This window comes from Cajanus cajan, chromosome 9, assembly GCF_000230855.2.
Source record: "Cajanus cajan strain Asha chromosome 9, NIPB_CcT2T_4, whole genome shotgun sequence".
Lineage (NCBI taxonomy): Eukaryota > Viridiplantae > Streptophyta > Magnoliopsida > Fabales > Fabaceae > Cajanus > Cajanus cajan.
Genome location: NC_138525.1, coordinates 21,610,391 through 21,630,035, shown reverse-complemented (window position 1 = coordinate 21,630,035; position 19,645 = coordinate 21,610,391). Strand labels below are relative to the sequence as shown.

At 34.8% G+C, this 19,645-nt stretch overlaps 1 protein-coding gene across 1 annotated transcript; it reads left to right on the top strand.

Annotated features, from left to right (window-relative positions):
• The first annotated feature begins 7,752 nt into the window (after window positions 1–7,752).
• LOC109816691 (glutathione S-transferase) lies at window positions 7,753–8,787 on the top strand. Its single transcript, XM_020381776.3, has 3 exons — window positions 7,753–7,960; window positions 8,045–8,093; window positions 8,161–8,787. The coding sequence occupies exons 1-3, from the start codon at window positions 7,799–7,801 to the stop codon at window positions 8,625–8,627; spliced, it is 678 nt and encodes a 225-aa protein (XP_020237365.1). The 5' UTR covers window positions 7,753–7,798; the 3' UTR covers window positions 8,628–8,787.
• The last annotated feature ends 10,858 nt before the right edge of the window (window positions 8,788–19,645 follow it).

Genomic DNA, 19,645 nt, shown 5'->3' with positions numbered 1-19,645 from the left:
GAGTTTTAGAACTCTCGGGTTGGGATTAGGCCAGGCACGAGCTGGCTGCGCCGGGCGTGAGCATGTTTAATGCTGTTAATTTGGGAATGATGCTTATTCATGCTTAGCATTGAAGATTAAATCATGTATGCTTGGTAATGATATGTATGAATGTTTAAATATGATATGACATGAGTATATGTTCATATGAGGATGATTATTGATCATGATGGTGGATTGACCATGTATGATGTATGATTCATTATTACATGTGATGCCTTATAGCATGTTTCTAGCGTAGGACTTAAGATAGGGAATTGTTTTCGAATTGGAAGAGCTCACATAGAGTCTCTTGAGAGTGGTGCTTGGATAGGCCACTGATATAAATGAGAGTGGTGCTTAGATAGGCCACTGGTTTTGGGTGAGAGTGGTGCTTAAATAGGCCACTGGTTTGGGTAAGTCTCCTCTAAGTCCTTAGCTAGTGTTAGAGCGAAGTATGAGATCTAGGGTTATTCCCTTAACCAAGTACTGGGGAAGGTGCATGGCTCCTTGCAGATAGTCGGTGGGCGAACTCCACAAGTGACTTGGTAATGCATGCCAAGGTCGTGGTAAGCCTGTATCCAACTATGCTATACCTGACGGTGGAACAGGACTTCCAAGTGTGTAAGTGACATCATTTGAGTAAACTCGAGTGAGGATTTATATCCTATTTAGTTGTGACTGAGCGGGCGCATTGGGCGTGAAAACAGTTGGGGTGGATTCGGTAGGATTGGGATGTCACTTATACTGCTCTGTTGTTAGGGAGATCTCCTAGGTGTATGCGTGACGATGCATTAGATGATTGATATGCATTGATATCTGTCATGAGTTGCTATTGTTGCATGATTTCTAGTATGATGAAGTGTGTGGTGTTGACTTCATGTTTGATGAATGAATGATTGATTGAGATGGAAGTCCCTTTGGGACTTGATTGGATGATTGTGTAGTATAGATTATTGTCCTATACTTGTATGGTTGTGTATTGAACTCTAGCTTACCTTTCTGTTTTCATGTGGATGGATTGCATACTGTGTATGGGAGTAGATCAGGGTTAGGTTGGAACTGGTTGCGGTGACCGATGCGAGACGAGGAGTTTTGTCTTCGTGATAGAGTTACCACTTGGGTAGCTGTTTTGTCTATGCTTGACCGACACTAGGGAGATATTAGTTTTGGGATGACTGTACATATATGGTGCTATATTTTGTACATAGAAACTTAGTTATTATTATATTTATATCTACCTGTATGTATGGGTTATCCAATTTTAATATCTTTTCTTAGTCTATCTATATAGTTAGTACAATTCCTCTAAGTGTAGGGACCATGGCGGGTCGTTACAGTTGGTTCCCAAGCTTTTACACAAGGGACCTTCCCTAATGATGTGCTTTACATCGTACCCTTTAAAAACATTTTTTTTCATATAATGCATGTCAAACAGATTCTATGCATTACATTCACATGGTCTTATACGATAACACATCACACATCTTATCATATGACCCTCACAAGATCCATACACATCAAATGCATCATTTTTAAAGCACATCAATCAATCCATACATAGCTCACACTATGTCATATCAATGGCACACTCAGATACTACATTTTCATAACTTAATATTTTACGACATCGCTTGGTCTAAACACCTTAGCTAGAGTTATATATATGCTACTAAGTTGATCTTAATTTTATTAGAAATCTAAAACAATTATCTCAAACTTCTATGTTGACCTCAAGAGCTAGATTGTGACACCTTCTACCCCACACATAAATATACAATTATATAAAATAATAATAATAAATAGAAACCTTCTTAATTAGAAAAACATCTCAAATTTAATAAGGGTAAAAGGCTCATATTCACATCTTAAACACTTTCATAATGGAGTGATTCAATTATCAAAATAACCTAAGTAAATAGACAACTTAATTATAATTAATGAATGAAATAACATAAGTAATCCAAATTACAAAGTAATAAAGGACATCCTATTCTACCCCCTGGTGTTACATGTCCTAATCAGAGCATGCCCAATACAGAAGCCTAAGCTTCATCGCCAACATCCTCCTACTGATGATCACCTACAATACAATTTTAAACATACACAAACAAATAGGGGAGTGAGAAACATCTCACTTGGGTTTAGGTGCAAAAATAACAGTCAAGCAACACACACACAAATCATAATAAGTACAGTCATAATTACACATTAACTAAGTGCAAATTCAAGTTACACATACAACAGTAACACATACACAATCATTCATCATGTAATAATGTCATGAACTCGACTCATAAATGCATGCATGTGGCGCTAGTCACATATCACATATCACTGGTGTGCTGCCTAAACAACACACCTAAGGTAGTCTAGGAGTACATGTAGGGAGCTACCCATACACTCTCAACTAGAAGGATGTACTGCTAGGGTCTGGTCGAGATAACGAAGCCATGCAAGTCATGTCTCGTGCTCACAAACGAGCAAATATGAAACATTCAAACCGCACTATCTCCTAGAACTCCCCCAAGCTGTTACGCAAGGAAGGCCTTCCCTAACGGTATATACTCCACATCGTACCCATCATAGAGATGCATATGATGCATGTCACACATTCACACTTCATTGACTCATCATTTCACTTGTCATAGATTCTCATATCTCATATTATCATGTCATAGGTCACATGTTCATGTTTCAGATTTTCGCATCATATTTACATTGTCTCATACAAGGAACTTCTCATATCACATTATGACACTCACAGTCAAAACGTCACATACAAGAGATTATCGTCCTCATCATGCCCATAAAAATACTCCACTTGCATTAACACCATAATAAGACAGTTTCGTTCCTCATAGAGTTTCCCACAGGAACCCACAAAGCACCATAATTTATATTAAAACTTATCTATTTTCAAAATTAAACACATATTCACACTTAGCAAACATCAAGGAACACAACAGAAAACTCAAACATCAAAACAAAAAATATTCATATTTTGCCTGTTCCTCATAGGTTTCCTGTAGGAACCCATAGAACACTCTAATTCATATCAAAACATGTCTATTTTTGAAATTAATCACATATTCACATTTAGCAACCATCAAGGAACACAACAGAAAACTCAAACATCAAAACATAAAACATTCGAAAAGTGTCTATTTTTAAGAGCATTGTTGAAATTGAATACATATCCACACTCAAAATCACACAAGGAATGCAATAGAACAATCAGAAAGTAAAACATAAAACTTTTATACAGTGTCTGTTCTTATACTCATACATCAGGCAAGGGATTGAAGGCTAATATATAACTACACAACAATTATTTCCACAACCCCGAGTGAGGTTTCTCACTCCTCCCTTGCCTTGATGAGAAGAAGTCGAAGCGACAACAATCTCCGGTTGGTCTTTTTCTCTTTGATCTTTAGAAAGCATAAAAGGGAATGAATAGAGCCAGGAATGAAAAATGTAGAAACAGACTCCTGGCACCACCTTTTTTACTTAAAAATAAATAATAATAATAATAATAGTAATTAAAAAATGACCAAAATGTCTTTCATCCCCTTCTCATAAAATAATTAAAATAATTAAAACATATTTTCTCTTTTTTAATAAATAAATAAACATAACTCTTAATAAAATATATTTTCATGAAAATACATTCCATATCAATTAATCAAAAAACTAATTAAAAATCATGCTTTATATATATTTTTTTTAAAAGAGCTCATATAAAATAGATAAATAATATAAAATATACTTCTCATTTTTAGTAAAATATCATAAATTTTATATCAAAATAAAGCTCATATTAAATAGCTAAATAATATTAAAAATTATTCTAATAAATACATTAAAACAAATACTGACATATTATTAATATAATTTTATGAAAATCAGGGTGTTACATAGATATGTCATTTACTATTTTAAATAAATACAAAACCGCAATGTTTTAGCCTAAATCTGACAACCTAACCTTTGTTCACTAATTTGAATATAACTTGATTTCTAGACCTCATTTTTAAGTGATACAAATAGAATTTGAAAGCTAACATCCAAAGATACAAATTTCATGAAGATCACAAAACCTAATTATGTCATTTAAGTCTACTCGAAAAGCTTACAATGTATGCACATTATATTTGACGCACAAAATGCGAGGTTCGTCTTTTAACTCACATAACTCGGCATTCCTTAACATTTTTATGTGATTCTTGAGTCTAAACTATAACTCTAAATGTCTACTTTCTAACCCAACAATAAGAACTCAATTTTATTAATCACACGCAAAGAAATCTGATAAATACCTAGGTATGTTCATACAAGAATTTTCAGTATCTGAAGCAACTCACATTCAAACTCTTTTCTCTCAATCCAATTGGTAAAAATCATGATTTAAGCTTAATATTACTCTACTATACCATCAATTACTCAAATAAAACATCAAATTCACATTCTAATTATATACCTCCATTAACTAATCACACAATAATCATTTAGGGTTCTCATGGGAACCCACAAATAATCCAAATTTCATAATGATACGTTTAATCACGAAATTGGAGACATATACAATTACACCACATCAAATAGATAACGAATCATATAAAAATTTATAAAACACATAATGAAATCTATTGGGGAAACCCTTTGCATACAATACAAGTAACAGAAAAGGGATTAGGGGTCAATCTCACTACCCGACATACAAATTCACACCTAGAGTGAGGTTTCTCACTCTTCTCTTACCTTGTTGAGCAGAAAAAGATAGATGATCGACTCTAGGGTGACTTCCTCCTCCTTCAAGTTCTCCGAACTCTAAAGCATAAACACGTATGTAAAAGGTGAGAACAACCCTTAAAAAAAAGAATTATCCTCCTTTTAACCATTTAGTTTAAAACATTAACCATGATTATCCTAAAAATTCCTTCTCTTATTTAATAAATAATTAAATAATATAACCTTTCCTTGTAAAACCCCACAATATATTCATATAAAAAATAATTACCAATAGTTACTAAAACCAACATATTTAATTAGCACAAAATATAGTAATTAATAATAAAATAAATATTAATTAGCTCTTATTAATAAAAATAAAATACCAAATTATTAATAAAATATCTATATTATATTTTATGAAAAATGTGGTGTTACAAGATGGCCAGATCCAAGACATGGGGAGAGGGGTTGAATTAGATTATTAAAAAATCCATCTAAAAACTTTATTGGATTAAAATGTTTCTAAATATTTTCAATTGACTCAATTAATATTAACAAAGTTTGGGATAAGGATGTTAAAATTGGATTGTGCAAGACACTAATGAATTGTCCTATATGATGTTCTTTCAACAAAACAAATTAATATATGATCAATATTAAGACATAATAATCAAATGAATCCAAGATAGGTCAATAAAAGCTTGTACTAAATTTTATACTGGTTCAACCATAACTATTGTAACTTACATTCAATCTCCCAATCAACTCGATTGAGAATTTCACTAAATCTTTAAACTACAAAGTTTTGTAATCATAATCACAATTTACTTATGGAAGTGGAAATAACCTCACTTCTTAAACTTCAAGACACACCTTTCTAAAAAGCCCACACTACAAGTAACCTTTTCATCTTGAGAAACCTACTAAGATATTTACAAAAAAAAAAAAAAAGGAACGATATCACCTAATGAATAGGATCAACAGAACAAGTGAATAACAAAAATTAATAAAATCTACAATCTTCAAATAGGTTGATGATGACCTATGCACTCTTGATTCATATTAGAAGAATCCTCAATTGGTCAAATTTAGTTTCTATCAATCTTCTACCAAGAATTCACTACTCAATATCCAACTTAAGTGTTTAAAAGTGTAAAAACTAAGTTATCTTTAAGTTTTGAAGTAAAATTTGTTATATGGAGTTTTACACCTAAAATTGTCAATTATTTAAATAAATAATTGAGAATTTTATTCTTCATGGATCTGGAAACCTGTCAAGAAAACTTTAATTGATTATTTTGTAGGATAATCGGTTATTTCCAAAGATGTCATAAAACATTGCAGAAGCAGGGGAAGTAGTCAATCATTTTTTAAGAATTGATTATTTTAAGTAAGAACTTATCTTTTCAAATTTTTACTTCCATTCTTTTCTGAATCCATTTTAAACCTTATTCTTATTACAAATTACATTCTTTCAAAAGGCTTATATGAACCCATTTTGTAATCATTAAAGCACTTGAACTTGAACAATAATGTATAATCACAAAACCACATTACATGTTATTTTAAACTTACTTAACGAAGTATTAAATAACTCAGAGTAACTTTATCTCACTCTTAATTAAGAAATTAAAGTAAACGAGATTATTTTTTTCTTGATAAAAATGTATAATTCTTTCTCATCAAATTGACTCATATAATAATAAGTAGTACTTTCAATTGTAACTTCATGTTCAAAATAAAAATTCAACCCCAATCTTTAATTAAAGATCATAAATATTTAACTACTTAAATTAAGATCTTAAATGTGAAAGGAAAAAATATTTATTAAAAAAATTATTGTTAAGAAAAAGAAAGCAGCGTAAGTGGTAAGTTGTAGATATTGGGAGAATTTTTTACCATTATAATACTTTTTTTAAAAAAAATCCCAAAAATGAACCCCCTTCGAACTAAAACTCTTTTCTGTAGTTTTCGGAATTCAATTTTCGGGAAACTGAATTCTGAAAAATATATTTTATTTTTTATATATATAAATTATTTTATTAATTATATAAACTTGTATATAAAATAATTTATAATTATAAAATTAATATATGAATAATTTATAATATTAATAATTTATACTATTATAAAGTAATAAATTTATTAATTTATAATTTTAATGAGTTATAAATTTAATAATTTATAATTTTAATAATATATAATTTTAATAATATATAATTTTAATAAATTATACTTTTAATAAATTTTAATTTTTTTTAAGTTATAATATTACTATTTTATAATTTTAATAAGTTATAATTTTAATAATTTATAATTTTAAAAATGGGCCTTGTTTTTTATTTTTTTAAAAATTCAAAATTATATTTTATATATTATATAATTTTAAAATGAAATATTATTTTTATAATTAAAAATTCTTATAAAATAAGGTATTATGTGTATTTGTTTATTTAAATAATTTATTAAAATTAAAAATTAAATTTATTAAAAATATAACTGAATCAAATTAAAAATTATTAAAATATAACTTATTATAATTATAAATTATTAAAATTATATATTATTAAAATTATAACTTATTAAATTTATAACTCATTAAAATTATAAATTATTAAATTTATTACTTTATAAAAATATAAATTATTGATATTATAAATTATGAATATATTAATTTTTATAATTATAAATTATTTTATATACAAATTTATATAATTAGTAAAATAATTTTTACGTAAAATATATATATATATATGTATATAATAATCGAAATTCGATTTTTCGAAAAATCAAATTCCGAAAGTTACATAAAAGAGTTTGGGTTTCTTATATATTAGAAAAGGAGTTTATTATCATAAAAAAAAAGGAGTTTATTTTAGGAATTTATTTCAAAAAAAATTATTATACTAATAAAGAATTGGATATTGGGTTTTGTAAGGATGTGAGGGGGAGGGCCCATGCAACGTGACTCTCTCCTTTACCTCTTTAATAAGATAGGAATGGAGATAAAGCAAAAGCAGAAGCAAGGCTCTTGTTCCATCCGAAGATGGCAGCGGCAGCGGCAGCAGTGAAGGTGTACGGACCACCCATGTCCACCGCCGTATCAAGGGTCTTGGCCTGTCTCCTCGAGAAAGACGTCCAATTCCAGCTCATCCCCGTCAACATGGCCAAAGGCGAACACAAGAAGCCTCCCTTCCTCAAGATCCAGGTTCCAAATATTAATCCACCCTCATTCATTTCATCTTCATTCCACTTCTCTCCTCACTCGCTCAATTCCCTCAACTTCTTTCAGCCCTTCGGTCAAGTTCCCGCATTTCAAGACGACCACATTACTCTCTTCGGTAACTTCCCACTCACTCACTTCATATTCCTTTAAATAACCCTTTAATTAACCATAATTGAAACCAGAGTCTCGTGCGATATGCCGCTACGTGTGTGAGAAACACGGGGAGAAAGGGAACAGGGAGCTGTACGGAACGAACCCGTTGGCGAGGGCGTCGATAGATCAATGGTTGGAGGCAGAAGCACAGAGCTTCAACCCACCTTCGTCGACTCTGGTGTTCCAGCTGGCATTCGCTCCGCGAATGAAGATAAAGCAGGACGAGGGTGCCATAAGGCAGAGCACAGAAAAGCTTGCGAAAGTGCTTGAGGTGTACGATAAGAGGCTTGGGGAGAGTCGTTTCTTAGCGGGGGACGACTTCTCTCTTGCCGATCTCTCCCATCTTCCCAACGCTCACTATTTGGTCCATTCCCCCCACGCTGCTCCTCTCTTCAATTCTTCTCCAAATGTGTCCAGATGGTGGAACGAGATCTCCTCACGCAACTCGTGGAACAAAGTCCTTCAATTGCACCGAGGTGCTTCACTTTCCCCCTAATTCCATGCTGTTTTATCTTTACCAAATGATACAGCATTAATATATTTATATTGTGTTTCATAACAATAAAACCAAATCATGTTCCCTATCCCGTATTTGGTGCTTGTTAAATTGAACAGAACATTATATTTAGTTAAATATATATCTTTATCCTGTTTAATGTTTGATTGAGTATAGAAAATTAAATAGAATAAAATAAAATATTTTTTATGTGACACCCTTACTACCCCAACACATATATTGTAATAATATAAATAAACTAAGGAAATAAAATTTTCCACATAGATAAAAGGGTTCACATAAAAATCTTTAGAAACATTCTTCAATATCTAAAATAGTCTGAAAATGAAAGTTGGAAAATAAAACATAAGAGGTTACAAAATATTTTCAAATTAATAGGTTCAACTCCATATACAAATACAATTCATGTCCTAGAAATCTTCTGCCCCGATGTCACAATATTAGAGCATACCCATAAATCAACTGTTGACATTCTAGATGCCACTCATAGCCCGGATCTTCCTCACCTAAAACATCCACAAGTTATACGGTGAGAAAAAAAAACATCTATATATATAGCACATAAGAAAACACAACATATTATCTCATTATAGCTTTATATTCATAAATATTTCAACATGTCATATTTCAATCAATCATGCATCGTCATCACGTCATAATTCTCAATCACACCATTCATCACAAATCTTGCACTTCACACTATGCCAAGGTCACACTACCCAAATAACAATCCAAGGTCGTGCTCACCCCTGATATAACACTGTGCCAAGGTCACGATTCCCCTGTAGCATATCTAGCCTAGGGTCGTGCTCACCCCCGACATGTTATTCAAGGTCACGATACCCACGTAACAGTCAAGAGCCGTGCTCACCCCTGATATAACACTGTGTCAAGGTCACGTTACCCCTAACCTAGGGTCGTGCTCACCCCTGACATGTTAACCAAGGTCACGATACTCATGTAACATACCCGGGCCGTGCTCACCCCTGACATGTTAACCAAGGTCACGATACTCATGTAACAATCTCGTGCTGTGCTCACCCCTGGACATAGGTGGGAAGAACTACAATCACATCTCATTCACATTCCACACAACATCTCATAGTTCAATTCCATACACGCATCAGATAAGTCTAACATAATGAGTTTCATACATCTCAAGCAATTCACATCTAAGTCATCAATTTCATCAAGTAATATAGCAATAACAATCATAAGTTAATATGATAATCAATGGAATTATCAATTTAATACAATCTTAACATAAATAGTAAAACCCCCAATTGTTCCAAAACCTAGCTCACAAGCACTTTTTTACAATTTCATTCTCTCTCCCAGATCATCATTTTTACCAATTAATCATATATCCATATTCTTAAATACATACAAAATCAAATAAGACTAATAATTCTTCAAACAGAAATAATTATAAAATTAATCATAATCTTAAGGGCTCTTCCTCTACCCAATTCCCTCATGTAACTCTACATATAAATAATTTCCTTTTTCCCCGTACCTGGATAAACAGAAGCTGAACTAAAACAAGAATCTTTTGATCTCCTCCTCTAAATGCCCCTTGGTCTTCAGAGAGAAGAAGAGGAAAAGAAGAGAGAACAGCAGAGAATAAGAAGAGAGAATGAGAGATGTGTGAAAATGAGAGGTGAGGGGCGCTATTTATAGGATTTCAGGCTCACCTACCGGAACGACCCGTTCCAAAAGTGGAACGGCCGTTATGGACCCTTCGAAACTACGCAAAATTCTCAACTGGAACGGCCCGTTCCAAAATCAGAACGACCCTTTCTCAATCCCAGCAGAACGGCCCTTTCTCCCACCAGAACGACCCGTTCTTCAAACCAGAACAGTCCGTTCTGCTTCTCCAATTTTGGGCATTTTTCTTATTCCGGAACGGCCCGTTTCACTTTTGAAACGACCTGTTCCGGGCAATCAATTGGGCCTCTAGCCCATCAATTTTGGGCTGTAACATTTTACATTTATTATTTTATGATTATTATTATTATATAATATTTTTAAGAGTTATTAATATATTAATATTTATATTTTATAATTTTTTTAAATACATAAATATGAAATATTTGATAAAATATAATTTATAAATTATAATTAACTTAAATATATTGTTATTATTATATAAAAAAGTTTCAAATAAAAAAAAGTTAATCACCTATACACTATCAGTGTAAAGTTTTTTTACACTCAATATGGGGTTGAGGCTGATAAGTCCCTTGAGAGAACTTTACCCAGAAAATCAATTTCTTGTTGAGCTAACTGTATCTTCTTCTCTGAGAACATGATTCCATACAGATTTGCTCTTTCCAGGAATTTGTCCAGAAGCTTCTTGTGGCTCTCCATATCTTTTTGAGAACAAGAGAATATCATCAATGTAGATGATAGCATTATCTAGAAGAGGTTCAAATATCCTTGTCATTGTTCTCTAGAATAGTGAAGGTGCTACCTTCAAGCCGAAAGGTAAGACAGTCCATTGGTACTGTGCATTGGGTATGCAAAAAGTTGTCTTGTGTCTTTCGCTGGGTTCAATCCCTAACTGGCAGAATCCATATTTGAGATCGAATTTGGAGAAGGTGTTAGATTCTTTTAGTAGAAGAGGCAAAGAAGAAGTCTTTGGAAGAGGAAACTTATCATCTTTCAAGAAATGATTAAGGGGTTTATAATCAATGACTAATCTCTTTTTCCCTCTGAGTCTTTCTGATCTTTTCTCAACATAGAAGGCTTGGCATGCCTAGTTTGATTCAGTATGTTCTATGATACCTTGTTTGAGCAATTCCTGGCATTCATGTCTGGCTAGCTTGAGGTCAGATGGAGACATGCCTGGATGAGTTGCTTTTGTAGGATTTATGTCCTCATTCAGCTTGAATGGCAGTTGTATGAAGAAATCAGAATTTTTCCAGAGTGGATTTGGATGGGTGAAATCCTCATGACTATCAGCACATAAAGATCTTAACCTTATCTTGATTTCTCCTAATTCTGGAGGAGCTTCTAAGAGAGAATACAACCTGGTGGTTGTCACAAAAGGTTTGAATTCTCTTTTGAATTTGAGTCCAGTTGGATGGATGAATAATTTGTGTGCTAAACAGAAGACATCCATTCCTATTAGGAGATCTTTGTTGGGTAGCTTACTTCCAATGACTCTGGACCAAATAATGCAATCATTGAAGAGTCTGATGCCCATCGGTGCTCGGGAAATAACCTTTGTTTTAAAGGTTTTTCCATCAGCAGCTATAAAGTATGTAGTTTCCTTTTTCCAGAAATTTGATGGTAAGATTTCTGGATTCATCATAGTCTTTTGTGCCCTGGTATCAAGGAAACCTATTACCTTTATAGGTTTCTCATATTTGGAGGGTAATATTTCAATTTCCACGTTGGGATGTGGAGGAGGAACAGTTGTCATATTATCAATTTGATCGATGGTGAAGACTGAAACTGATTCTTTCTCTTGGCTAGAGTCATCTGTATTAGTACTGGAATCATCTGAGAAAGATTCTTGTAGGGCAAACACAGTGTCTTCATCTGCTGAGCTTTGCTCTGAATAGAGAGATTCTACTTTGTCTTGATCATTCAGATGTAAGGATGTGATCATTATTATGGCTTTCTGGCTTTGTTTGGACAGGCCTTAGCAAAGTGCCCTGTTTTTCCACAGATGTAACATCTTTGTCCTGGGCTTCTTCCACGAGTTTCTTTTCTCTTAAAAAACCTGTAAGGCTTTTTATGTCTTCTCTTTCTGAAGTGAGGGCTGAATTTTTTTGCCCTATTTATAGTGATGGAACACTCACAGATAGGAAAATAAGACAAGAATTCTTTGAGATGAAATGTTGTTCACTAAAGCTGAAGGATCTTGATAAGCATTACCTAAGGATGCTTAAAAGATTCTATCTTCTCAATGGTCTCAATGATCCAAGTCTAAAAAGCACCTATGTAAGTTCACAAGACAACTTAATTGTGTCATGTCACTATAAACACATTTACTTTTAACAGTGACATGACACAATTCAAAGATCTAACTGGTTGTCAGTGTAAAAAAACTTTAAACTGACAATGTATAGGTGATTAACTCATAAAAAAATGTTATATTAAAGATTGCGACAATGATTTTATTTTTTAATTGGATGTGCAGTGAAAGAGTAATAATTTTGTCATCGAAAAATATTTAATAAAATGTCTTATCTTGTTCTAGTTGGTTCCATCTTTTTTTATGGAATAAAAGTGTTCCATTATTTTAATCATGTATCCTGTTTTACTATTCTTTTTAATTTCATCAAATAGGAAACACAACTCATTTGTCTCGTCTCGTCCGTTCTAACGTATTCCAAATGCAGCCTTATATTTCTCTAATGTAAGACCCACCCAAGCTCCTTTATTTATCACATGTTTCTCCCTATTTATTATATGAAAAATTACAATATATAAATAGAGACTCTCTTATAAAGTATCACCAACAAAGGCCAGGCCTATGCCTAAAGTTGTTACTGTGGGATTCCAAGGGCCCAACAATAGAAGTCCAATATGCTGTGAGAATGCTGCAAGCAACATCTAATTCTAATGTTCTAACTTTGTCGCTCACAAAAGAAAATATAATATCCATGAAAGCGCAGAGCCCGTGTAGACAAATTTTGGCCCAAAGAAAAATGTTTAAAGACACTTGATATTACAGTAAATATTCATTTTTATATGTATACTTTTAAATTTTTTGAGTTGAACTCATAGAAACTGAGACCATCATACTATCTTAGAGGAAAGAGTGAGTAGAAGAGAGACTTTACTACCATGGAAAATCCTATCTCAGAAACTCAACCCGCCTTTCTAAATACGTCCTTATCTTTACCCAATCATGTCTCTAGAACTTTAGCCCCAAAGATTGAAAATCTGGTTGAATTTTCTTATATCCTTGAGGATGCTTAGATTTTTGAGAGCAACGCCCCCCTTTTAAGTCCATATAATATCTTCAAACGTCAAAGATCTACTCTAAGATCTATCAGACAATTGGTCAGAACCACTCGTCCACATGAAAAGGAATACGTTCAATCTTCTAAGATGGAACAATGTTCTTTAATGGCCACCTCTGAAGAATAGTACGTTACTATTGAGATTCCTAGAGAATTCATCCGACACTGGCGAACTGATGGCTACACCCATCTTCACTATGGGGCCATCAGGTTGATGCTCACCCTTCATGGGAGACGCGGACTTCCTGTCTCTTCAAGGATCTCCTTGTTAGATACCAGCTATCTTCACTATGAAAATGCTGTGATAGGTACGGTCTTGACCACACTTCATGCTGGAAGTGTTGTCCTAACGTTGTTTCCTAATTACAATGTGAGTTTAAGAGACCCCACTGTACCAGAAAGACTAAAGGTCCAAGTCCAGATAACCGGAGCTGCCTAGACCTTCGATGTTGTTTGTGCTACTCTCCACTATCAAATCATATATAGGCTACAGACTCATGCAGTCAACCTGGCCTTACCCAGCAGCAACGATAGTTCCCTGTTTGTTCTTGCAAACCAGGCAGAAGAAAGCCCTTCGATCGTCCATGTTCCTAGAATATTTCTAGGGAACAATTGAAGGAGCTCATTCCGTTACAATGGGTTACAAACTATGAGAATCTCCACAAGCACCATGGAAAGCCAATACAGACAGACCAAGCAACTTTCAGAAGATCCACTAACGCGCGGAATGGTCAGAACGATCTTCCAACAACCTGAGAAACCGTCAGGCCCAATTTTCCAAACCATGATGCTATAACCCTTTGTCAAAGAGGGAAAAATTCCCATTCACGCAGTATATGCAGATGGGAAGGAAGTTTATACTGACCGAATCAACGGTCACTTCATCTGGGATGTTGACCCAGGAATGTGTGATCCTGAGTGCGATTGCTAGATGCATTCAGGAGACACTAGTGAAGAAGAAGATAGTGAATCAGATAGTGACAGTGACGATGAACGATGGAATACACCCTGTAAGTCACCACCTCGACCTAACAGGAGGTCAGATTCACAAAATAAGCCTTCTTTCAACATGATCTCGCGTAGGTGTTCAGACAAGCGAGACAAATTTCCCCAACAGACACCCAAATCTATACCATGCTTCATGTTTTCAAAAGCAGAAAAAGATGTAGAGTTTCCTCCTTTGGAAAGGAAAATAAATCCTAATACGAGGTACTCTACCAAACCCACCATCATTCCTTTAGAAATCGGTACTGACGAAAAACCGAAAGTACTGAGCCAAGCAGAAGAAATTCTAAATTGGCAAACAGAAAATGCCCAAGCACAGAACTCCCTGCTGAAAAGGATTGATGACAAAGTTACAAAAATGTCAAGGAGTATGCAAAAGTCAGAGGACAAGATGGATTATCTCTCATCCAAGATGAAGACATATTACCAGAAATTAACTACTGACATCTCCAGACTAGAGAATGAAATAAAGACCACTCCTTTTGGTGCGACAATAAACGAAAAGGATCCGGAAATCAGGAGCCTAAAAGCTCAGCTCTTCCAACTAGAAGAACAAATGGAACAGAAGAAGAAGGCTTTGCAGCCTCAGCCAATTTCTGTGGATCCTTACGCATTCTTACACCCTCCTGCACCAGTATCTCATTCTTTATTCCAGACACCATTTGTCTCATGGTCTAAACCAGAAAGACCATACTACAACATACCCACTACCTCTACAAATTGGCAATGGCGAAAGACAGAATCTAGTTCGAGAAAAATTTCCAAATCAACAGAAGACGCCCCCAAGTCTTCTCATACTACCCCAACTTCATCTCCAAAAAGGCATGAAAGGAGATACTGAGTCCTACAAGATCATTGAAGAATTTGGATGTAGGATGACTGGAATTCTAAAAGAATGGTATGCCAACTTAGGACCAGTTGGTCAGAACACATTTCATGAACTAGGAAACACAGCTGTAGTCCTAGGTGCACTCCATGAAGAATTAATTGGAGATGGAGCTCTCACAGACAGAAAGATCAGACAAGAGTTCTTCAAAATGAAGTGTTGTTCACTCAAGATGAAAGATCTTGATAAGCATTATCTAAGGATGCTTAAAAGATTCTATCTTCTTAATGGTCTTAATGATCCAAGCTTGAAAAGCACCTATGTAAGCTCACTTCCTACAGAAATCCAACTAGAACTTGCTAGAATGGTTGCTGCCATGAATAAAGACTTTACAGCTTTAACAATGGGTCGAATTCACCAGATGACCCAAGAAGTTGTAGATAAGCTTTGCCGTCAACATGAATACTTCTAAAACATGCTGAAAGATAAAGGGAAGTATGCCAAAGCTTGTAGAAAACCCTTCTTGGAGATCAAATGCAAAGACAAAGACAGATGCCACTGTTCAAAGAAAACATTCAAAGGCAAGAAATTCAAATCTCATTTCAAGAAGAGGAAGCATAAAAATCCTTATAGGTTTTTTAAGAAGAAAGAGAATGGCGGGAAAAATCTAGGTCAAAGATGTTACATCTGTGGCAAAACAGGACATTTTGCTAAGTCCTGTCCAAACAAAGTTCAGAAAGCCATAAAGATGATTACATCTTTACATCTAGATTATAAGGATGAAGTAGAATCCCTCTACTTAGAACAAAGCTCTGCAGATGAAGACACTGCGTTTGCACTATGACAGTTGTTGTTCCTTCACATCCCAATGTGGAAATCGAAGTACTACCATCTAAATTTGAGAAGCCTATCAAAGTCATAAGCTTTCTTGACACAGGAGCACAGAAGACCATGATGAACCCAGAAATCTTGCCATCTCATTTCTGGAGAAAGGAGACTACCTACTTCATAGCAGCTGACGGAAAAACCTTCAAAACGGAGGTTATTTCTCGAGCACTAGTAGGTATTCGACTCTTCAAAGATTGCATAATTTGGTCCAAAGTCATTGGAACTCAGTTGCCCAATAAAGATATCCTAATTGGAATGGATGTCTTCAGTCAAGCACATAGACTATTCATTCAACCAACTGGGCTCAAATTCAAAGGAGAATTTAAACCTTTTATGTCGACCAATAAACTATACTCTCTCTCAGAAGCCCCACCAGAATTGGAAGAAATCAAGATACAGTTAAGATCCTTATATTCTGATAGTCATGAGAATTTCTCTCATCCAAATCCACTTTGGAAAAACCCTGATTTCTTCATACAACTGCCATTCAAGCTGAATGAAGATGTAAATCCTACAAAAGCAACTCATCCAGGAATGTCTCCATCAGATCTCAGGTTAGCCAGGCATGAATGCCAGGAATTGCTCAGACAAGGTCTCATAGAGCACACAAAATCAAACTGGGCATGCCAAGCCTTCTATGTTGAAAAAAGATCAGAAGTACTCAGAGGAAAAAAGAGATTAGTCATTGACTACAAACCCCTCAACCATTTCTTGAGAGATGACAAGTTTCCTCTCCCAAAAACATCCTCATTACCAATCTTGCTAAAAGAATCCAACATCTTCTCCAAGTTTGATCTCAAATCCAGATTCTGGCAGTTAGGAATTCAACCCAGCGAAAGACACAAGACAGCTTTCTGCATACCCAATGCTCAATATGAATGGACTTTCTTACCTTTCGGCTTGAAGGTAGCACCTTCGCTATTCCAAAGAGCAATAACCGAGATACTCGAACCTCTCCTAGACAATGCTATAATCTACATTGATGATATTCTCTTGTTTTCCAAAGACATGGATAGTCACAAGAAACTTTTGAACCAATTCCTAGAAAGAGCAAATTTGTATGGAATAATGATCTCAGAGAAAAAGATACAGTTAGCCCAACAAGAAATTGACTTCTTGGGAATGAAGTTCTCTCAAGGGACTTATCAGCCTCAACCCCATATTGTCAAGGAGTTATTCAACTTTCCGGAAGAAAATCTAACTGTCAAACAGGTTCAACAATTTCTTGGAATCATTAACTACATTCGGGATTTTATTCCCAAAGTTACCAAATACATCAGTCCTCTCTCAAAAATGTTGAAGAAAGACCCCCCTCCATGGGGACCAGAACAAACCCAGGCTTTCCAAGAAATAAAGAAGATTGCATAGGATCCTCCTGCTTTAAAAATTCTAGGTGATGGAAAAAGGATTCTCCAGACTGATGCAAGTGATCATTACTGGGGTGCCGTCTTCATTGAAGAAATACAAGGAAAGAAATTCTATTGTGGACATGCTAGTGGACAATTCAAAGAAGCAGAAAAGCATTATCATGCCACATACAAGGAAGCACTGGCCGTAAAGAATGGGATCAAAAATTTTGATTTCCATTTGCGAGGACATCATTTTGATGTCGAGATGGATAATTCTTCATTTCCCAAAATTCTGGATTTCAAGAATAAGCTACCCCCTGAACCTCAAATCTTAAGATTGAAAGATTGGTTTTCCAGGTATGATTTCACTGTTAAACATATTAAAGGAAAACATAACCTCATTCCTGATTTCCTTTCGAGACCTCAGAACCCAGTCCTAGTCATATCATCCACCCATAGCTTTCCATTAATTTTCATGGTAAAACCATTACCTAATACTGCAAAAACAAGGAAGCTATATCCTACTGGTTTTGAACCAAAAAGTCCTGAAGAAATTACCCAATTTTCCAAGGCTCATTATTTTTATTATCTTCATGAAACTTTAAGGTTTAAAAAAGTTCCCCCCTCCATGTTTGACCCTACAGAAGAACATCCTAGAATCTTTGAATTATTTTGTGAAATTGGATGGGACTTGTGTGAACCAACTCTTTGGGTTATATGGTGTAAAAATTTCCAAGAACCAATCCCAATAGCCCTGAGGACACAGTCGGCTTATGATATTCTGATAAATCCAGATAAGGCTGATTATTTATTCTAGACTTTATTAGAATGGTTTTCGCCTCTCCCATGGTGGAGAAGTGAGTTGAAAAAGGTTCTCAATTTTCAAAGAAGCCAAAAGGGAAAGACCAGAGAACAATGTGAGTCCTTGACCTCCATAGCCATCATCAGTTGCCCTTATTTCCATAAACCAACAGGACAACTGTGGTCCGAAAATGAAGCTTATTTTTGGGGAACCTTTGAGACATACCCTCCAGACCAATGTTACAGGACACAACTGATCAACCATCTCAAAGAAGTAAGGATCCAGCAAAAGAGCCAAGATGAAGCCAGTTCATCACACAGTCGTCTAATCCCTTCTTAGACGAGCCATCAGGGTATCAATTCTTTCGTGAGCAGAACGGAATATTATGTCCCTGATGAACAGTTCTAGACAGCTAATGATCTAGGAGAAAATGACGAAGATCTCTACTATGTTGAATTGATGATAAACAACTGTTCCGATTCAGACATATCAGATCCGAATCTCTCTCCTAGTCACGAGCCCATCATTAAAAGAGACTTATGATATTGTCTGCCATCTGCATTATGTCGGCCACCAGTTGTATAATAAGTGTGTACGATAGTTTGTATTTTGTGTGAATCAGACCCATGTGGGTCCCTCCTCTTTATTCGTTCTTATCTTCTTAGTCAGACTAGTTTGTCGATTTGTGTGAGTCACACCCCCGAGGGTCCTTTTCTGTATCCATCTTTTAGTCAGCCAATGAGAATTGGCCCATGTGTAAGAAATGTTAGTTGTTTGAAAGCCTCTCCGAGTCTATATAAGGAGGCATACTCTCAGTTTGTAGGTAGAAGGAGGTGAACTCGAAATAAAACATCTTGTGCGTTTATTACTCATGGATTGCTAAACCTCTCTTCCTGTCTTTCGAAAACTCTTGATCCTATTATAGTATTATGTTCTCAGTAGTACATGTTTGAGTAAGTATGCTTTGTACTCGCCTCTTTAAGAGGATCTTGTACAACAGAACGCTATGAACCATTGATCTAGTATTTTCGATCCTTAGGATTTATGATAAATTTGTCTAATATAAGATAGAGGCTGAAAAGAGTAGGCGAGGGATGCCGAAAAAGTAAGCAAATTCTTATATGATGAAAAATGAGTCATAAGTCTCT